General features: G+C 37.2%; 1 protein-coding gene across 2 annotated transcripts in view; it reads left to right on the top strand.

The window, feature by feature from the left end:
- Positions 1 to 1,007: 1,007 nt before the first annotated feature.
- The window catches only part of ZFPM2 (zinc finger protein, FOG family member 2), a 428,417-nt gene continuing 413,551 nt past the window's right edge, over positions 1,008 to 15,873 (top strand). For both annotated transcript variants that reach the window (XM_031439479.2, XM_031439478.2), the window contains exon 1: positions 1,008 to 1,521. In XM_031439479.2, coding sequence (XP_031295339.1) covers positions 1,482 to 1,521 — 40 coding nt within the window. In that variant the 5' untranslated portion in view covers positions 1,008 to 1,481. The remainder of the gene's footprint in view (positions 1,522 to 15,873) is intronic.

Genomic DNA, 15,873 nt, shown 5'->3' with positions numbered 1-15,873 from the left:
CCATGAAATAGTTATTGGGTCTTACCTGCTTGGGAAATTATGGCAAGATCAAATCTTTTATTAGTCGTTGGCTGCTTCCCTGTGGCAGAAGAACTAAAAGAATGAAAGATTATGGGGCTGGAGTGGAATTTCAGAACTTCCACAAAGTTAGTATTTTGATTAGAGATGGTTAATTTTCCAAAAGGGTTAATCACCTAGCTAACGGTCTTCCTTTCTGATGTGAGAAAAATATCTGCCTATCTCCGAATTCGGAATTTGTACAATCTAACACGAAAACTCGAGGTGAGAAAGAGCACTCTTAGGACACTGCTTGGCATCCCATCTGTGCGGGCCAAGTGGGGGATGGTCCATGTCCGCAGCAGTCTCCTGGGAACCTTGAGAGCAATGAAATGGTCTCCTGAGAGCCTGGGCAGATGAGAGGACTTAACTGGCCCCAAGACACACAGTTGGCATTTGTGATCAGCTGGCTCTCGCGGAGGATTTTGCCAGTGGCCTAACCTTCCTGCCAAAAAGCTGGAAGGGCAGGGATGGAGGCTAGGGGAGGGGGCCGCATAACTGGAAGCACAAAGTTTATGGAGAGACTGAGATTTCTTTGTGCCCCGCTGGATAGGCGAGGCGTGAGAGAGGAGAGTTGGGGTCCATCAGAGGGGGCTGTTGAAAGAAGTTGCCGGGAAGAGGAGGAGGGGTGGTCTGGCAAATGCCCAGAGCTGATGTGGTGAAAACTGCAGAAGGTGGCCCCCCCCTCCAACCTTCCCCACGCCTCCCTCTGTCCTCCCTAATTCCCCACCGCGCTCCCCTGCACCCCACCCGACCAAGGCCAGGGCCCTAGTTTGCATCCGGACTGGCTTTGGATGCAGCCAATCCTCCTTTCGCTGGTGGAATAGTTCCCCCTCCCCACAGCCCCGGCGCGCCCCTCCCTCCCGCGTCTCGCCACCTCCCGCGGCAGAGCGAGAGCTGCGCGGCCCGGAGCGGCGGCGGCGGCGGCGGCGGCTGCGGCAGCGGTGGCGCTTGAGTATCTGCCCCGCGAGCCGCGGAGAGGGGAGAGCGAGCGCGCTTCTCCTTCCGCGCCTTCCGCCCCCTCTCTCCCCCTCTCCCCTCTGCTCGCTCTCCCTTCCCTCCTCCTTCTCTTCCTTCTTTTCGTGCCCCCCTTCCCCTTTTTTTCTCTCTCCGTTCATTCGTTTGTAAATTCCCATTCTCTACCCCCCACCCCCATCGCTCTCCCACTCTCCCCCCTCCCCTGCCCACTGTCACACTCTCTCTGCCCTCCTCTCTCTCCTCATTTGCCTGTTCATCTCCAAACGTGGATCCGCGGCTCCCAGAGGAGCCCAGCGCCCGGATCCCGCGCGCCCGGAGCACCTGGAGTCCGGCCCGCGGCGGCCCGAGCCTGGCCAGCGGCGGCGGCCGGAGCGGCGGGAGCCGAGGGAACGGCAGCCCGGACCGCGGACACCGCGGGAGCCCCAGTGGCAGCGGCCGCCGCCGAAATGTCCCGGCGAAAGCAGAGCAAACCCCGGCAGATCAAACGTAAGTTTGCGCGCGGGGCTGAGAGTTGGTGGGATTATTTCTGGGGAGAGGGGCGCGCGGGGCGGGAAAGGGAGGGAGACTCGGGGAAATCCTCTCCCGCTGCCCCGGATTTGTCAAACTTTGCCTGAGCAGCTGGAGGGACAACTAGTCAGTCACAGACAAGACAGCACGAGCGCCGGGCAAGAAAGAGGCTGCGACGAACAGTCCACTTCGGCTCGGCCTTCGTGCTCCGGGCGTCCTTCTAATTCCGACCCTCGCTGGCAGTTACCGCTGTTTTCTCGTCGAGCCTGACTGGGCAGCCTTACTCATTTAGGAGACTCCTATTATTGTGGTTGTTGTCATTGTTGTTGGGTTTGACAGGGTATTACTCTTGGGGACCACTTTTTAGCTACCAGGGTGAGAACTTAGTTCTTGGAACAGCTTGGTCGAGACTTCGGGGCGAGGGAGGCAACTTCCCCAGGCGGTGGAAAAATCAGTGTCTGGGTCCCGATCCTGGGCGGTGCCAGAGCCACGCCAAAGCCGAAGCGAAACAAAAAGTAGGTGTAAAAGTTCGCGCCTGGGCTGCGGGCGGCTGTGCGCCTTCGCCCTGCGGGCGCGGGGCTGGCGGCGGGCGGGTCTGGCCGGGGGCTCCGGGCCCGTCCGGTTCGCGTCGCTGGGACGTTCTGCCGAGCCGGCGTGCGGTTTACTTCGGGCCCGCGAGGCGCACGGAGTCCACGCTGGGAGGGGCCGCTGGTCGCTTCCCAGCGCGGAAGCTGTGAGTTCAAGGCAGCCTGCGCGAAGCGTAGAGCGTGACCCGAAGCCCTGGAGCCCCGAGGGGCCTGGGTGATGCTTAGAGGACACAGCGGCGCGAGAGGCACCTGCCCGAAACAAACACACTCGCAGAGTTCAACTCGTCCAACTTTTCTTGTCCTGGGGAAAATTCTTCCCATGATGTTTTGTCGCCCCGCGACTGTCTTCAACGCTTTGGCCGAAAAGGAGAAACAGCCTTATTAGTTTATTTTTTTGCCAGCCCTTTGGTGTGTCCATTTCTTCCTGTTGTTTAAAGTCTGGCAACTAGTATAAAACTGATTATCGTGTATTTTAAGGAAAAGACTTTAATGGCACTCCCTCCCCCTTGATTATTAAACCACACTCCCTCCTCCACTCCCCTAAATGTTGACAATTTCATTTAATGTAGTTTAAAAATAAATCATATCAATCAATATATCCAGCATGAAGTGGGGTACAGGTTATAAGCAGTTTGCTACATAAGTAGATCCTTGCCTCTAAGACTTGACTCGCGAGCTTTTATTTAGTGGATTTCTTATGCTTAAGTTCCTATTTTCTGCAGCTTGGGGTTAAAGTAAGCACTGGACTTAACTTTCGGCTAAAAGCAGTTTTAATCAAGTAAGGATACCGTTCTTGAAGACTTTCACTTTTTGAGAGTGATTATTCATGGTTTCAACTAATTGCCTTTTACTTTTTAGAACTAAATTGATCGGATCCCTGCGTTTAAATATTGCATTTTATAGTACAAAACTGTGGATATTATAAGATATGATTATACACATTATTAAAGGCAAGATCCTTTTTAGCTCATGGTTGTCTAGATTGTTAATAAATAATTAATATTAATTGATTGTATGGCACAAAGACCGTCTGATTCTACTTAGGAATACTTTGTTATCTTCTCAGTTAGCTACATTAAATTTTTTTTTCTGTCCTTCTGTGTCCACCTCATATAATTGAAGATTAAAGCATTGGAACTAATTGCTGATGCTACACTTGTATTATAGGTCATAAAACATTTTAGTGGCTTATTTGAGTGCTATGATTTATTAACTATCAAAAATAATTAAAAGTTGTCTCATTTGAAAGTGAACAAATATTATGTTATATTTGTTCACAAGGATCATTGCCTGCTGATATATGCGTGCATATGTATTATTAACATACATGCAGTTTTGACTTTTATTGGATTCAGTTTAGGATCACAGTGATAATCTATGCAAATGTGGACACCCTGCTCCCCTTGCACTGTTAAGAAAAATGAAAAAAATTAGAGGTCTTTGAATTGTTACATGAGAACAGGGCTATTTAATAGCTGCATTTTTTTTTTGAAGGGGTGTGGAATACTTAAATGTAGTTTGACCAGCTGTAAAGTCATTTTGATTGTAACCTATTGACATTTGTCTCCTTTTGCCTGTCCAGGCGTGGGAGGCAGTTCTGCAGATGGAGAAGTTTGTCTTGATTCTCAAAGTCATTACTATGATAGGTCCCTCCCTCCAGTTTTAGTAGTGTATGAGAAGTGAAGCATTTTTTTAAAAAAAATTAGACAACATTGTTGCTTTTGATATTCTGGATCAAATGTTAAGTTTGGAAAATACCAGAAAGATGCTTTTGGAAACAAAAGCATTTCACGCAACTAGAGAAACAGCATTTTAAACTTGGAAACGTCCAGATTTTGAAAATAAAGCTTTGGCACTGCTGATAAAATATACCCAATTTCGAGCAACTATGACGAGCAAAAGTCAGCTTATACCAGAAACTCTGAGGACAGTCAGTTTAAAGGACAAAAAGGTTGTTGGGCACAGTTTTTTTTTCTTTTACTGCGTACAGTTCCCTGCTATCTAAAATTGTGATTTATGCAGTATTTTAATATTTTGCTTATTCTTTCCCCTTGGGTGCTCTCCGGGCAGCGATAAAAAGGCAACGCTGAAAGAGCACCATTAATTTGCTATGATGACTGGCCAGATAAGAGGAGATAATGGGAAAGATAAGCGGAGAAGATATACCATCAGAAACCCGATTATTACCATTAAAATTCCAGCCCAGCAATCTGCAGAAGCCTGATAATTCCTTCTCCGTTTCCACCACTTTGGATGATAAGGCAAAAAATAGTCACTCAGTGCTCCTTGATTAGACTGCCTGGATTTCCTGATAATACAGTGATAAATTATGTATTTTGCCCCCATGTTTTGTCCCAAAATTCAGATTTTTTCCCCCCTATTCCAAGACTGTATTTTCTGCCCTCCCCTCAGAAGCTTTCTCTCCTAAGCTATTATTGTAATCCTGGTTTGATAAAAAGCCCTGATAGGACGGGAGGTGTTTGGTGTGGGAGCCATATCATGCTATCAGCCCATCTCCTCACACAGCTGCTCGCTGTTGTTGTTTTTAGCCTTATCACCTCCTGCCAATATGCCAATAAATTGCCCAGATTGTTCTCCATTCTGGGGCTGCACTGCAAAATTTATGACAGAAATGATTTTTTTTTCTTTTACCAATGCATCTCTTTATGATTAGTAACCGTGTTGTGTGTGCAGTTTTACTGTCATTTTCTTCTTCAAGCTGTTGTCTCTAGTAATGTGTTTACTGTCCTATTATGTCCCCAACTTCAGCCACGCTTAGGTGTATTGGCCATGGGTTCAGGGAAAGATTTTTTTTTTTTTTTTCAAATACCACCTTGTAGTTAATGTAGACACTGAAAAGGGAGGAGAGTAACTCAGACACTTTATTTTCATCTAATATTAAGAAAAGGCACTCTTGATACCATTCAAGAACAATTTTCCTAAAACTTTTAGATTGCTTGATGTTTTCAAACATGTAGAATGGAAATATTCAGTCTAGATTGTGTGCCAAATAATTTGTGGTGAAGGAAAATGAAAAGATGAATTAAGAGGCAGTTTTTTTTTTTTTTTTTTGGAGAAGTGTAGTAGATATTGGGAATGAATATACACCTTGAAAGTAAAATGTCCCCTGTTAAGAATAATCTTGTTAGTAGTTCTGTTAGGGGAGCTTTTGCAGAAGTTGGAATCCTTTCATATTGAATAAATTACCTTTTTGTTATTTGAGATGATCTAATAATTTCAGGCTGCACGGGTGCCTGACTTGCATAGTGGTATTTTAATGTTTTATGGTATTTTTTAAAAAGTAGGTAATATTATAATATTTTATTTATAAAATGATTATTGTCTTAAATGAGAATGGTGCATGTTAAATTTGTTTTTTTGTATTTGTAAACATGAAAAACTAACTGGATCATCTTTAGAACCTTAAAATTGCAAAGAATGCAAAGAAGTGGTTGTGGTTATTTTTCATTATTACAGTGTAGAATTTTTTTTTAAAGTGTTTCTTGTATTAATTTTCAATCAGTAATTTGGGGATTAATTAACTGCTGTATTATCATTAATATTTTTATTTTTAAAAAGGGATTTGAGTATGCTATGCACATTTGAAAACATTAATCAGTCTTATACCCAGGGTGTTTTGCTTTTCACCTTCCAAGTATTAATACAGATTTTTGCTTTGAAACATATTACTCATTTCTTTGGATTTTTAGAATAATTAAATATAACATTGAACAATAAGCATTTCTCTTTGGCTTATGGCATGTCATGTTAGGGATTTTATTTTCTGTGTTTTTGACTGAGTGACATTTTAGAAAACCTGTTTTTACACTGGCCATGAAATAAAGGAAAAGATATATATAGGAGTTTTACTGATTAAATAAAAAGATTGGTATCCATTGTAAGGTGAAAAAATTAATTTCTTTATTTACAAATCTGAAATACAGCAATGCGTAGAATTTTGATGAAAAAATCTAAGAATAAATATTTAGTAGATTTTTTAAAATAGGAAAAAATTTAAAATGGCTAATATATGAGTCCCGGTTTTTAAGAGTTAAAGAGAATATAAGAAAGTTTGCCTCTAAAAGATCATTAATCATGAAGTCAGGGTTGTTTTTTTTTAAGTTCAGTGGAGTCAACAATGCAAATATAAATGTGATAGCATTTTCATCTTTAGTTGCTTTAAAAGAGTTTAAGGCTAGAACCTGGTGATATGACTTGGAATGAAAAGAGCAGTTCTTATGTTTTCTGTTTCTAGTAACTTTCTAAAGTGGTTCATTTGTGAAATTATGCACTAAGAAAAATTATGAGTCTTGAAATTGTGTATCATAATATTTTTAAATGGACAAAGACATTTGAACTTTTCTATAAATTGTAGTTGGAAACATTTAGAAAAATATAGTTGTATCAGTTCAATTACAGGGAGTGTACCATCTCTTTGAATTTCATATAAGAAATTGGTGTTCATTTTAGACTTTACAAGGTATCAATAAGTCTTTGTAAATTAAATTTTTATTTCCTAAGCCATTTAAATATGGACCTAGAAAATATGATGTGACTTGTTATATATTAAAGTTGGTGCTATTAGGTTGTGAAAGAAAACAGTGCAGTTAAACGATTTGCTTCTGATTTTTACATTCTGCTAATTTAGAATGTATTATATATTTAAGGGTTAATGCAAAGATTTATATATCAATTTGTTTCTGGTTAATTGTGGGGATAAATTAAGATATTCCTTGATTATATCAGTTGTCTAGCCCATGTGTATATGTTTTGCCTTTATGGCCGTCTAAATTAACTTTGTGTTCCAGTTAAGGTGACTCAGTTCATGAGCTCTTCAAGGCCTCTCTCATCTATGTTATTTCTGCTGTTTGAGGACTATTTAAGAACTAACTTATCTCTTCCTTCACATAATAAAAACAAAGAAATGAAACTCTAATTAGCCCATCTTGCTTTTAGTTTCTTATCTCTGGAAAAAGTTTTGAGAGAACAAGATTGAAGCTAGTATGTTTGCTAAAATGACATATTTGGGACTGGATATATGGATTTCTAATACTGATATGTTTGCTCTTCCCCATAACCAAGGTAAATCAAGAATGGACTTATCATTGGCATTTTAATCACCTCCCTTTTAAAAATATGTGACTTTTGCTAAAAAGGTATTAAATGAATAATCTTATTTATTCTACATTCTGTGATTAATTTTTATGTTCCAAGAAAATGCCTTCCCAAATGAACTTTCCTTCAAAATAGTGTATATTCGGGGTTTAGATAAGGGGATACCATTTAGAACAAGCTTTTTGATGTTTGGCTAAATTGCATGGAAAACCTAAAATTACATTTATCGGGTAATAAAAAATATTTTTCAAGAATACTTTTTAAAATAACAATCTTTGCTCACTAATAGGGTGAGTGAATATGTTAACAACTTTGGAGCCCTTATCTTCCACATCATGTTCCCTTGGAGTTTTTGTTACTTCCCCAATTCTGAAGGATTAGTAGGACATTTCAGAAGAAAACTGCAGGTATTTTTGAAACCCTGTCTGATTCAGTGCCTGCCACTGTGTAAAATTATCAGTTCATTCCCTCACCATATGAATAGCAGCAAGAAGTCCGTTACTTCAGTCGCCAGAGTGTTTCCACCATAGATAAAGGGGTAAGTATGTATCATTTAATAAGGTTACATTTTAAAAAGCTGAAATGGAATTAAATTAATAAGCTCAGACACGGCAATATTTGGCATTCTAGAAAGAACTCTCTCTTTAAAGGTATTAGCATAAAGATAGCACATTTGTTTATTATGCTTCCAAATCAGCTCCTAGTATCTCTGCCACAGGTAACAATTGACTTTTCAGGCTTCAAGTTAATAGCCTTGTCTCTTGCTTGTAGGGATCAATATTAGTATTAATTAATCACCATTATCGGCACTAGGATCTGGTTCTATTTGTTGTTACATCAGCAAAATATCAATATAGAAAGTGGACTCTCTGATCGTCATGGCAACTTCATCTCTTGGGTCAAAGAAAGTTTATCTTATCTGTGCATAGAGAGTGGCAAACTGTTTAGGGATCTAGTTTGAACTCTAAGAACATTGATTTAGTTTTTGTTTGCGAATAGAGGCTGAATTCCAATCACAAGGGATAGGTAAGATTTAAATATTAATGCCGAGAGGCTTGCCTGAGAGGGTGTCATACCATTACTGTCAGACTGTCTTTTTGAGATGACAAAAAGGTAGAGAAGAATTGTCTAGTCAGGATTATGTAAAGCCTTGGTAATTTGTGCTTTTGATAAATACTTCTAAAAATGAATATATGATAAGTACTGGGTAGAATTGGTTTTGGTCAAGATTTCAGGTGTTACAATAAAAAGCTTTTATTTTTTCTCTTTCATCTCGTCTTTCCTGGTCTGTTATGATAGTATATCCACTATTTTAAAAAAGTACTTTCGAGGACCAGTTTTGCCTCATGATGGGTACCAGTACTATGTCTTAGGCCAGAGAGTTTTGCTTTGAAAGGTCCAGGGAGAAATTTTATGGGACTATTTTAATACTAACAAATATTCATTGCTAATAAAGGAAATCCTAAAATAATCAGCTGAAAGGATAGATGTCTTTGAAGAATGTTTGCAAAGATAATAAATGATCAAAAGTTGCTAAAGCCAGGAAACAAAAGACATGCTATTTTATTGATGTCTCTAAGATACAGTGATCACTTAAAATGAACATTTTTTCCCTAAATCAGATTGATGGAAATTCATCTTATTCTTGAAAAACAATATGCTAAAGAGTAAAAACCGGACTTAGAAGTGGTGCATGAAATACTCTATTCTTAAGATTGTGGGCACTGAATAAATTTAAATATGTTTGTGTATGTGGAAACTATATTGTATCTCATGATTTTGGAGATTTTAAACAGGAATGTTGAATGCCTGGTGGCTATAACCAATGCCATATAATTGTTCTTTGCAGCATTGTCCGTGTAATAGCTGAAAGTCAACTCTTTATATAGTCTGCAAGGCAATGCAATTTATTATTTAATATTCTAGTATTACCTCCGTGAGTGTAAAACAAGGAACATATTCATTAGAGGCACCAGCATAATATTTAGTATTAAATAGACCTTCATTTCAGCTGGGCATCTGCCACCGACTGCTGCCCCTTTGCATTGCTAGAAGTTGTTGAATGGTGTTAGTCTGATGTTTTCTTGTACTTGATTTGGTTTTTGATAATGTCAGAATTATCATAAACAACTACCACAAATATATATAAAATAGCTTATATATAGGCTGCCACAAATATATATATATATATATATATATATATGTGTGTGTGTGTGTGTGTGTGTGTGTAATTTTAATAGCTTATGCAAAAACTATAACATCTAGCTTTGTAAAGTCCGTTTAGATTTTAAAATACATCTAAAATTATCTTTAAATGAGCATTTATTGAAGATATATTTAATGTTATTTTTCAGTTGATTTCCTTCTCAGAAAGAGAAATCCTTTTGAAGATATGTATTAGTCTGATCTACATTTGTAAAACTTTGGTGAACATCTCTTGTTGAGACAAAAGGGAATTTCAACAAGTTGACATCTATATAATACTGCATATGGAAGATTTCTTATAAGTGTGAGTTACTTGACATCGATTTTTTCAGTCCCAATCTCTTAATTTTTTCATTTAAAAATTTGCAAGAGATTGGGGCTGAAAAATCTATGTCAAGTAACTCACACAAGAAATCTTCCATATGCAAGTCCTTAAACTTGAGTAGGGTGAGGGCTTAATTACAAAACTTAGTAACAAATATTTGTCCTTCATTGACTATTAATCTGGAACTTTTAACTTTTACTTTCCTTATTAGTTGTTCCTTTGGAATATTGAATAATGGTGTGCTCTTTAAGAAAGACTTGCTTTATTGTGGTATATTGTGAAATTACTGTGAGCCTGCAATAAACTGGGGGTTAGAAGATTAAAAATAGCGAATTGACAAGTCTTCAAGTTCCGGTAAGGGCCAGATTCCTCTAAATTTATGCAAAAAAATAGCTAAAATCATATACTACTAAGTAGCTTTAAAGATAATAAAATAATAAATGATGATAGTAAATAATAATTAAATGCACTCAATATTGTTCATTTCCCTCTTGCTTACTACATTTAAATTACCTAATTTAGAAGAGAGGTTTTAAAAATTATTAGATAATTCAATTAAAAGTTCTGATTATTTATAATTAAATGATAAAAATCTGTGTTATAAATTAATCTTAACATATTTGGTGTCATGAAATTTTTAAATGGATTTTGAAAAATTTCTTACAATAATGTAAAAGGGAAAAATGCTCATATTGCAAGTAGAATCTTATTTAGTTCCCCATGTCTAGTGCCTCCAAAAAGTAAAATGCCATATATTTGTAAGCCTTCTTGCTTGTTGTGTCTGCTGAGAAGATCAAAGGCAATTCTTTAAAATATATAAAATCCTGTGAATTCAGTGGGAAAATTTTGGAAGGCTGTATGAATTATTCTTGTACTTTCTCATTTATTGTGTGCAGATCATTTTTATGGCATGCATTTTCATTTATGTCAAAATATATCACTGTAACACTTTGTGGCCTTTTATAGGCTATACTTATATGACTAAGGTATGTATTTATGTGAATACATTTTGTGGATAAATTTCATGCTGATTTTAAAATACTTTCAAAATATAGTTCAGTGAACATTTTAATGAGAGATGGATAAGCTATTGACAACATTGCTTTTTAATGAAAATCTTATGTTCATCATGACCCTTGTTCTTTTGATTTTAAGGGCAATCTTAAAAATTAATTACTCCCAGAAGAAAAAAGAAGACTATGTTAAGCAAGTAGACAGTTACTTATACTAACATTAGAGTACTTACTTCCACAGAATATATTGATATTTTACTTTTCTCATTTTTGTGTAAAAATTATATAATGGATATTCCTTTGAATTAAAAAATTTGAAGTTCATAATTTATGTCACAGTTGACTCCTTACCAAACTAGTTTATGTATAGGAGTATATTCTGTATATCATTAGAGCAGTGGGACAGCTAATTGAAGAATTAAACATTTTTTTCCTCTAAGACTCCAGTCAATAGGAATAGATAAAAAGGCTTTTAATATTCTGAGTTATTTTTATTTATTTGGGATAAAACTGTCTGAATTTGTATTGTGCACATTTATCAATTAGGTCTTCTTTCTCCTGAAGTGAACATCCTGAAATTCTTATTTTGGTAGCCTTTCTGCCTACATTGCCATGAAAATAATCATGTTTTCCAATGACATTTGACTTGTACCTAAGTACTTGTGAATATTTTGGATTTCTTGGGCCTCCCACAGCTAAGAACAGACTCAGTGCGCAGGGGAGAGTGACCAGCATGGGGCTTCTGCAAATCTGAAATATTCAAGAATTCATTTGCAAATATATTAGGTTGCTGCTAAAAATATCACCCCACTTCTTAACAATGTGCATCTTGGACAAACAGGCGCATATTTTGTCATCAAGTTGCTTAAGCTTCTGAAGTCAGGGCTACAACTGGGTCAGATGATAAGATGAGCACAACAGAGAAACGAAGAGAGCGTCTGATAAAACCTGATTGATTGATGTCTGGCTTCCCCACCATCACAGGCAGTTGACAGTTAGTTTGGGATCAGATGATTTGGCTTTTGCGATAGAAGATGGGGCCTGGTAGGCAAGCCTGAAGGACAAAAAGGTCGGTTTCTGTGTAGTGTCAAGTAATGCCGAGCTCCCACAAGGTGGGACATTATTAATAATTTCATTCTTTCTTTTTTAGGTCCAGGCCCTAACATTTGATAGTCACTTAAAGGCATGAAGATTCAGTCTACAAACAGAAATGTGTGACTACCTTCCTGTTTAATTTAATGTTTTTACATGGATTATGTCATAAAGGGCAAGAGCATATGTTTATTTAACAATTATGTGATGTTTTATGTGATACTTCGCCATATATAATGACTTTTGCGTATTTCATTTTACTGTAATGTTGTAAGGTAAAAGTAATCACAACAGTTTATGTTGACAAGGTTTAACCAGTTTATGGCTAAATTTAATATTTAAAAATACTTTTTATGGAGGAATATAGATTAACTGAGGGAAAATTACAATATAAATTAATCTAGAGTTATCAGCTCCAGGAGTTTGGGTGTCACAGATTATGAGAAGCTTAGTGAAAAAAAATTTTTAGTACACAGTTTAGACATGTTGGAGTTTGGGAAAACCTTGGTTGGCAAAATGGGAGAAATTTATATTTTATACAGGTCTGTGGTTAGTGAATATGCTGTAATTTGCTGAACTTTGCTTTTGCTGGTGATAGGATTTTTATAATGTTTCTTTGTATTTTAATCATGGAAAATCCCAAATTCTTGACACATACTAAATCACCTTAGAATATATGAGTTACCTAGTTTATATACTAGTACAGAACAAAGTTGTAGATCACTTTTGAGTTTGAACATAATTAATAGTAGATATTAGTTACATCTACTGTTAGGTAAATTTATCTAATATTAGAAGAAGGAAGGAAGGGAAAAAAGAAGAAAGAAAGAAAGAAAACCAGAATAGCTAGTTTTAGAAAAAAATATCTTCCACTATTAGCCGTAAAAATTAGTATAGCTGTTACAGTATTAGAATTTGGACAGCTTGGATTTGAATTTAGATTTAGGACAGTTTGCTCTCTAGAAATCCTTTAGGATGTATCACTTTTCTCTAAGTTTTAAGGGTCAGATCTCCAAAGGACAGTTGGGTCTCAGCTAATACTTTAGGCTTAGTATCAGCAGGATGAGTTCTGCAAGGTGCTGTATTGCTGATAGTATAAGTGGAATACTGTATGCGAGCATTGCGCCAGAACCTGACGTGGTACTGGTAGTAAGTGGTCAGGGAACGGGGCTAATGGCCGTTTCAGCAGTGATTAGTAACACTTCCAAGAAAGGTGCTGTAAGAAAACGACCTCTTCTACAGACCTTTATATGGAACAAAGAGATCGACTGATTGTCTGTCTGTCTGTCTGTCTCTGTCAGTCATCTCAAGAATGAGGAATCATTATAGATGTGGTTACAAAAACTTTTCTAGAGAAGATATTTCAGGCAAAAGAAGCACTTTAGTGATTCTGCTCTGATGGTCACATTACTGATGGAGATTATTACTGGTGGTAGCCAGTAATGGTCAACACATTTGTCACATCAGGGAAACAAGAACACAAGTGGATTTCCCTAGCACAGTTTCTGTGTAAGTCTGTGATAAATTTCTCTATTATTCAGTAAAAATGATGTTTCATTTTAAGGTGGTGTAATAGTTGTCAAGTGAAGATTGCTTTGATAAGTATTTAGAGGGTTTTTGTTGTTGTTGAGTATCCATGAGCAGCTGTCTAAAGTATATTAATTTGCTTTTCTCTGTATACACATGCACACAATATCATAGATTATCTAAAAATACTGCCTTCTCAAATCCTTTATTCTTTTAGTATTTTCTGTTTTTTTTTATTCTATGTGGTTTTGAACTGCATACATTTTTTGCATATGTGTAAGCTGCATCTGAAAAATGTCTAATTATACATTGAGGAAAATTAGAATTGACAAACGGAAAAATGCCACATCATCAAAAGAGTGAAGATCAGCAGTCCTTATAAATGGAAAATAGCAATCAGCTACTTGGTCAGCTGGACTGCAATTTCTTGACTAGTTCTGTGGCTTTGGGAATCTCATTTAAGGAGCAGTATGAGTTTGAGACATAGTGGCTGGACTGATTCACTTCTGTGTTTTTTCATCCTTGGTTTGGAAGTTTACATTTTGAAGAAATTCGAACAAAAGGATTCAGGTGTGGGATGTTACTAAGGAAGGTCTTTGGGGATTTGTTTCCTCTAAATTGGTTAGCACCAGTTTTTTTTTTTTTTTTTTTTTAATACTGAGAAATAATCTTAGTCATCACCAGAAGTGACATGGGTTTTGACTGCACATTGTTCTTATTAGCCCAAGAGATAAAAGTTAACCATTGCATATTGAATCAAGAACTTTGAACCTGGATCCATAGGCTTTGACGAATTTGAGAATATCCAGACATTTTATACAGTATTTTGTGTATTCTAGAATATTTCTAGGAAGAGGTTTTCATGAGATTCTCAGCGGGCTTCACAGCCCCATCAAAACTTTAAGCCACTCAAAAGAATTCCTGTATGGGTGGCTGTGTGATCACTTGTTACATTTTCAAATGTAGCCATGTAAAATAGGAATAGTTTCATTTTTATTTGCCAAATGATTCTTTCAGAAACATAAATCAAATCATGTCACCTTGTTGCTTTAAGTCCTCCTGTGGATGTCATTTGCAATTAATGTCTGATTTTTTTTTCCATCATTGCTTTTTGTATCTTCTGTGATCTATTTGTTGCCTTCCTGTCTGACCTGATCACCAAGTATACCATGATCATATGACACTTCCCTTCCCAATCCCTACCCTGACCAGCCCCCAGGAACCACCTGCATTCACTACATTTTATCTTTACTGGTCTTTTTTGTTATTGTCGTTGTTGTTGTTGTTCCTTGAACATGCCAAGCTGCATGATTGGATGATTTCTCACTAGAATCTGAGCTGAATGGGCAGAACCTGGTCTTTTTCACTTCTGTACCTCCTGTTGCTAGAAGAGTACCTGGCCCATAGCAAACACCTAAAGAATCTTAGCTCAATGGATGGTTGAATGAGCAGTTTTTTAAAAACTCAACATCATTTCCTGTGGTGTATCTTTTAATAAAAATGATTTTACAGTTTTCCACCCAAAAGAAAGAGTTACCCACATGCTTTATATATTTTTAATTAAAATATAGTTGATTTACAATGTTGTGTTAGTTTCAGGCATACAGCAAAGTGATTCAGTTTTATGCACATATATTATTTTTCATATTCTTTTTCATTATAGGTTATTACAAGCTATTGAACATACTTTCCTGTGCTATACAGTAGGACCTTGTTGTTTATCTGTTTTATATATAGTAGTTTGTATCTGCTAATATCAAACTCCTAATTTATCCCCCAAACCAGCTTTCTCCTTTGGTAACCATAAGTTTGTTTTCTACCTCTATGAGTCTGTTTCTGTTTTGTAAGTAAGTTCATTTGTGTCATTTTTTAGATTCCACATATAAGTGGTATCATATGATATTTCTCTTTCTCTGTCTGACTTACTTCACTTAGTATAATAATCTTGGGCCCATGTATGTTGCTGCAAACAGCATTGTTTCTTTTTTATGGCTGAGTAGTAGTTCATTATATATATATATAATATAAGATATTATATATCTATAAAATTATCTATCTATCTATCTATCTTATTTATTCAGTCATCTGTCAGTGGACATTTAGGTTGCCGCCATGTCTTGGCTATTGTGAATAGTGCTGCTATGAACATTTGGGTGCATTATATCTTTTTGAATTAGAGTTTTCTCCAGATGTATGCCCAGGACTGGGATTGCTTGATCATATGGCAACTCTATTTTTAGTTTTTTAAGGAAACTCCGTACTATTTTCCATAGTGACTGCACCAATTTCCATTCCTATCAGCAGTGTAGGAGGGTTCCTTTCTCTTCAAACCCTTTCCAGCATTTGTTATTCATAGACTTTTTTGTGATGGCCATTCTGACCAGTGTGAGGTGATACCTTATTGTAGTTTTGATTTGCATTTCTCTAATAATTCGCTGTACTGAGCTTTTTTTCACCACATACCTTG

Source organism: Camelus dromedarius, chromosome 20 (genome assembly GCF_036321535.1).
Source record: "Camelus dromedarius isolate mCamDro1 chromosome 20, mCamDro1.pat, whole genome shotgun sequence".
Classification (NCBI taxonomy): domain Eukaryota; kingdom Metazoa; phylum Chordata; class Mammalia; order Artiodactyla; family Camelidae; genus Camelus; species Camelus dromedarius.
Note: the sequence above shows the minus strand (reverse complement) of the source record. Positions and strands in the feature narration are given on the sequence as shown.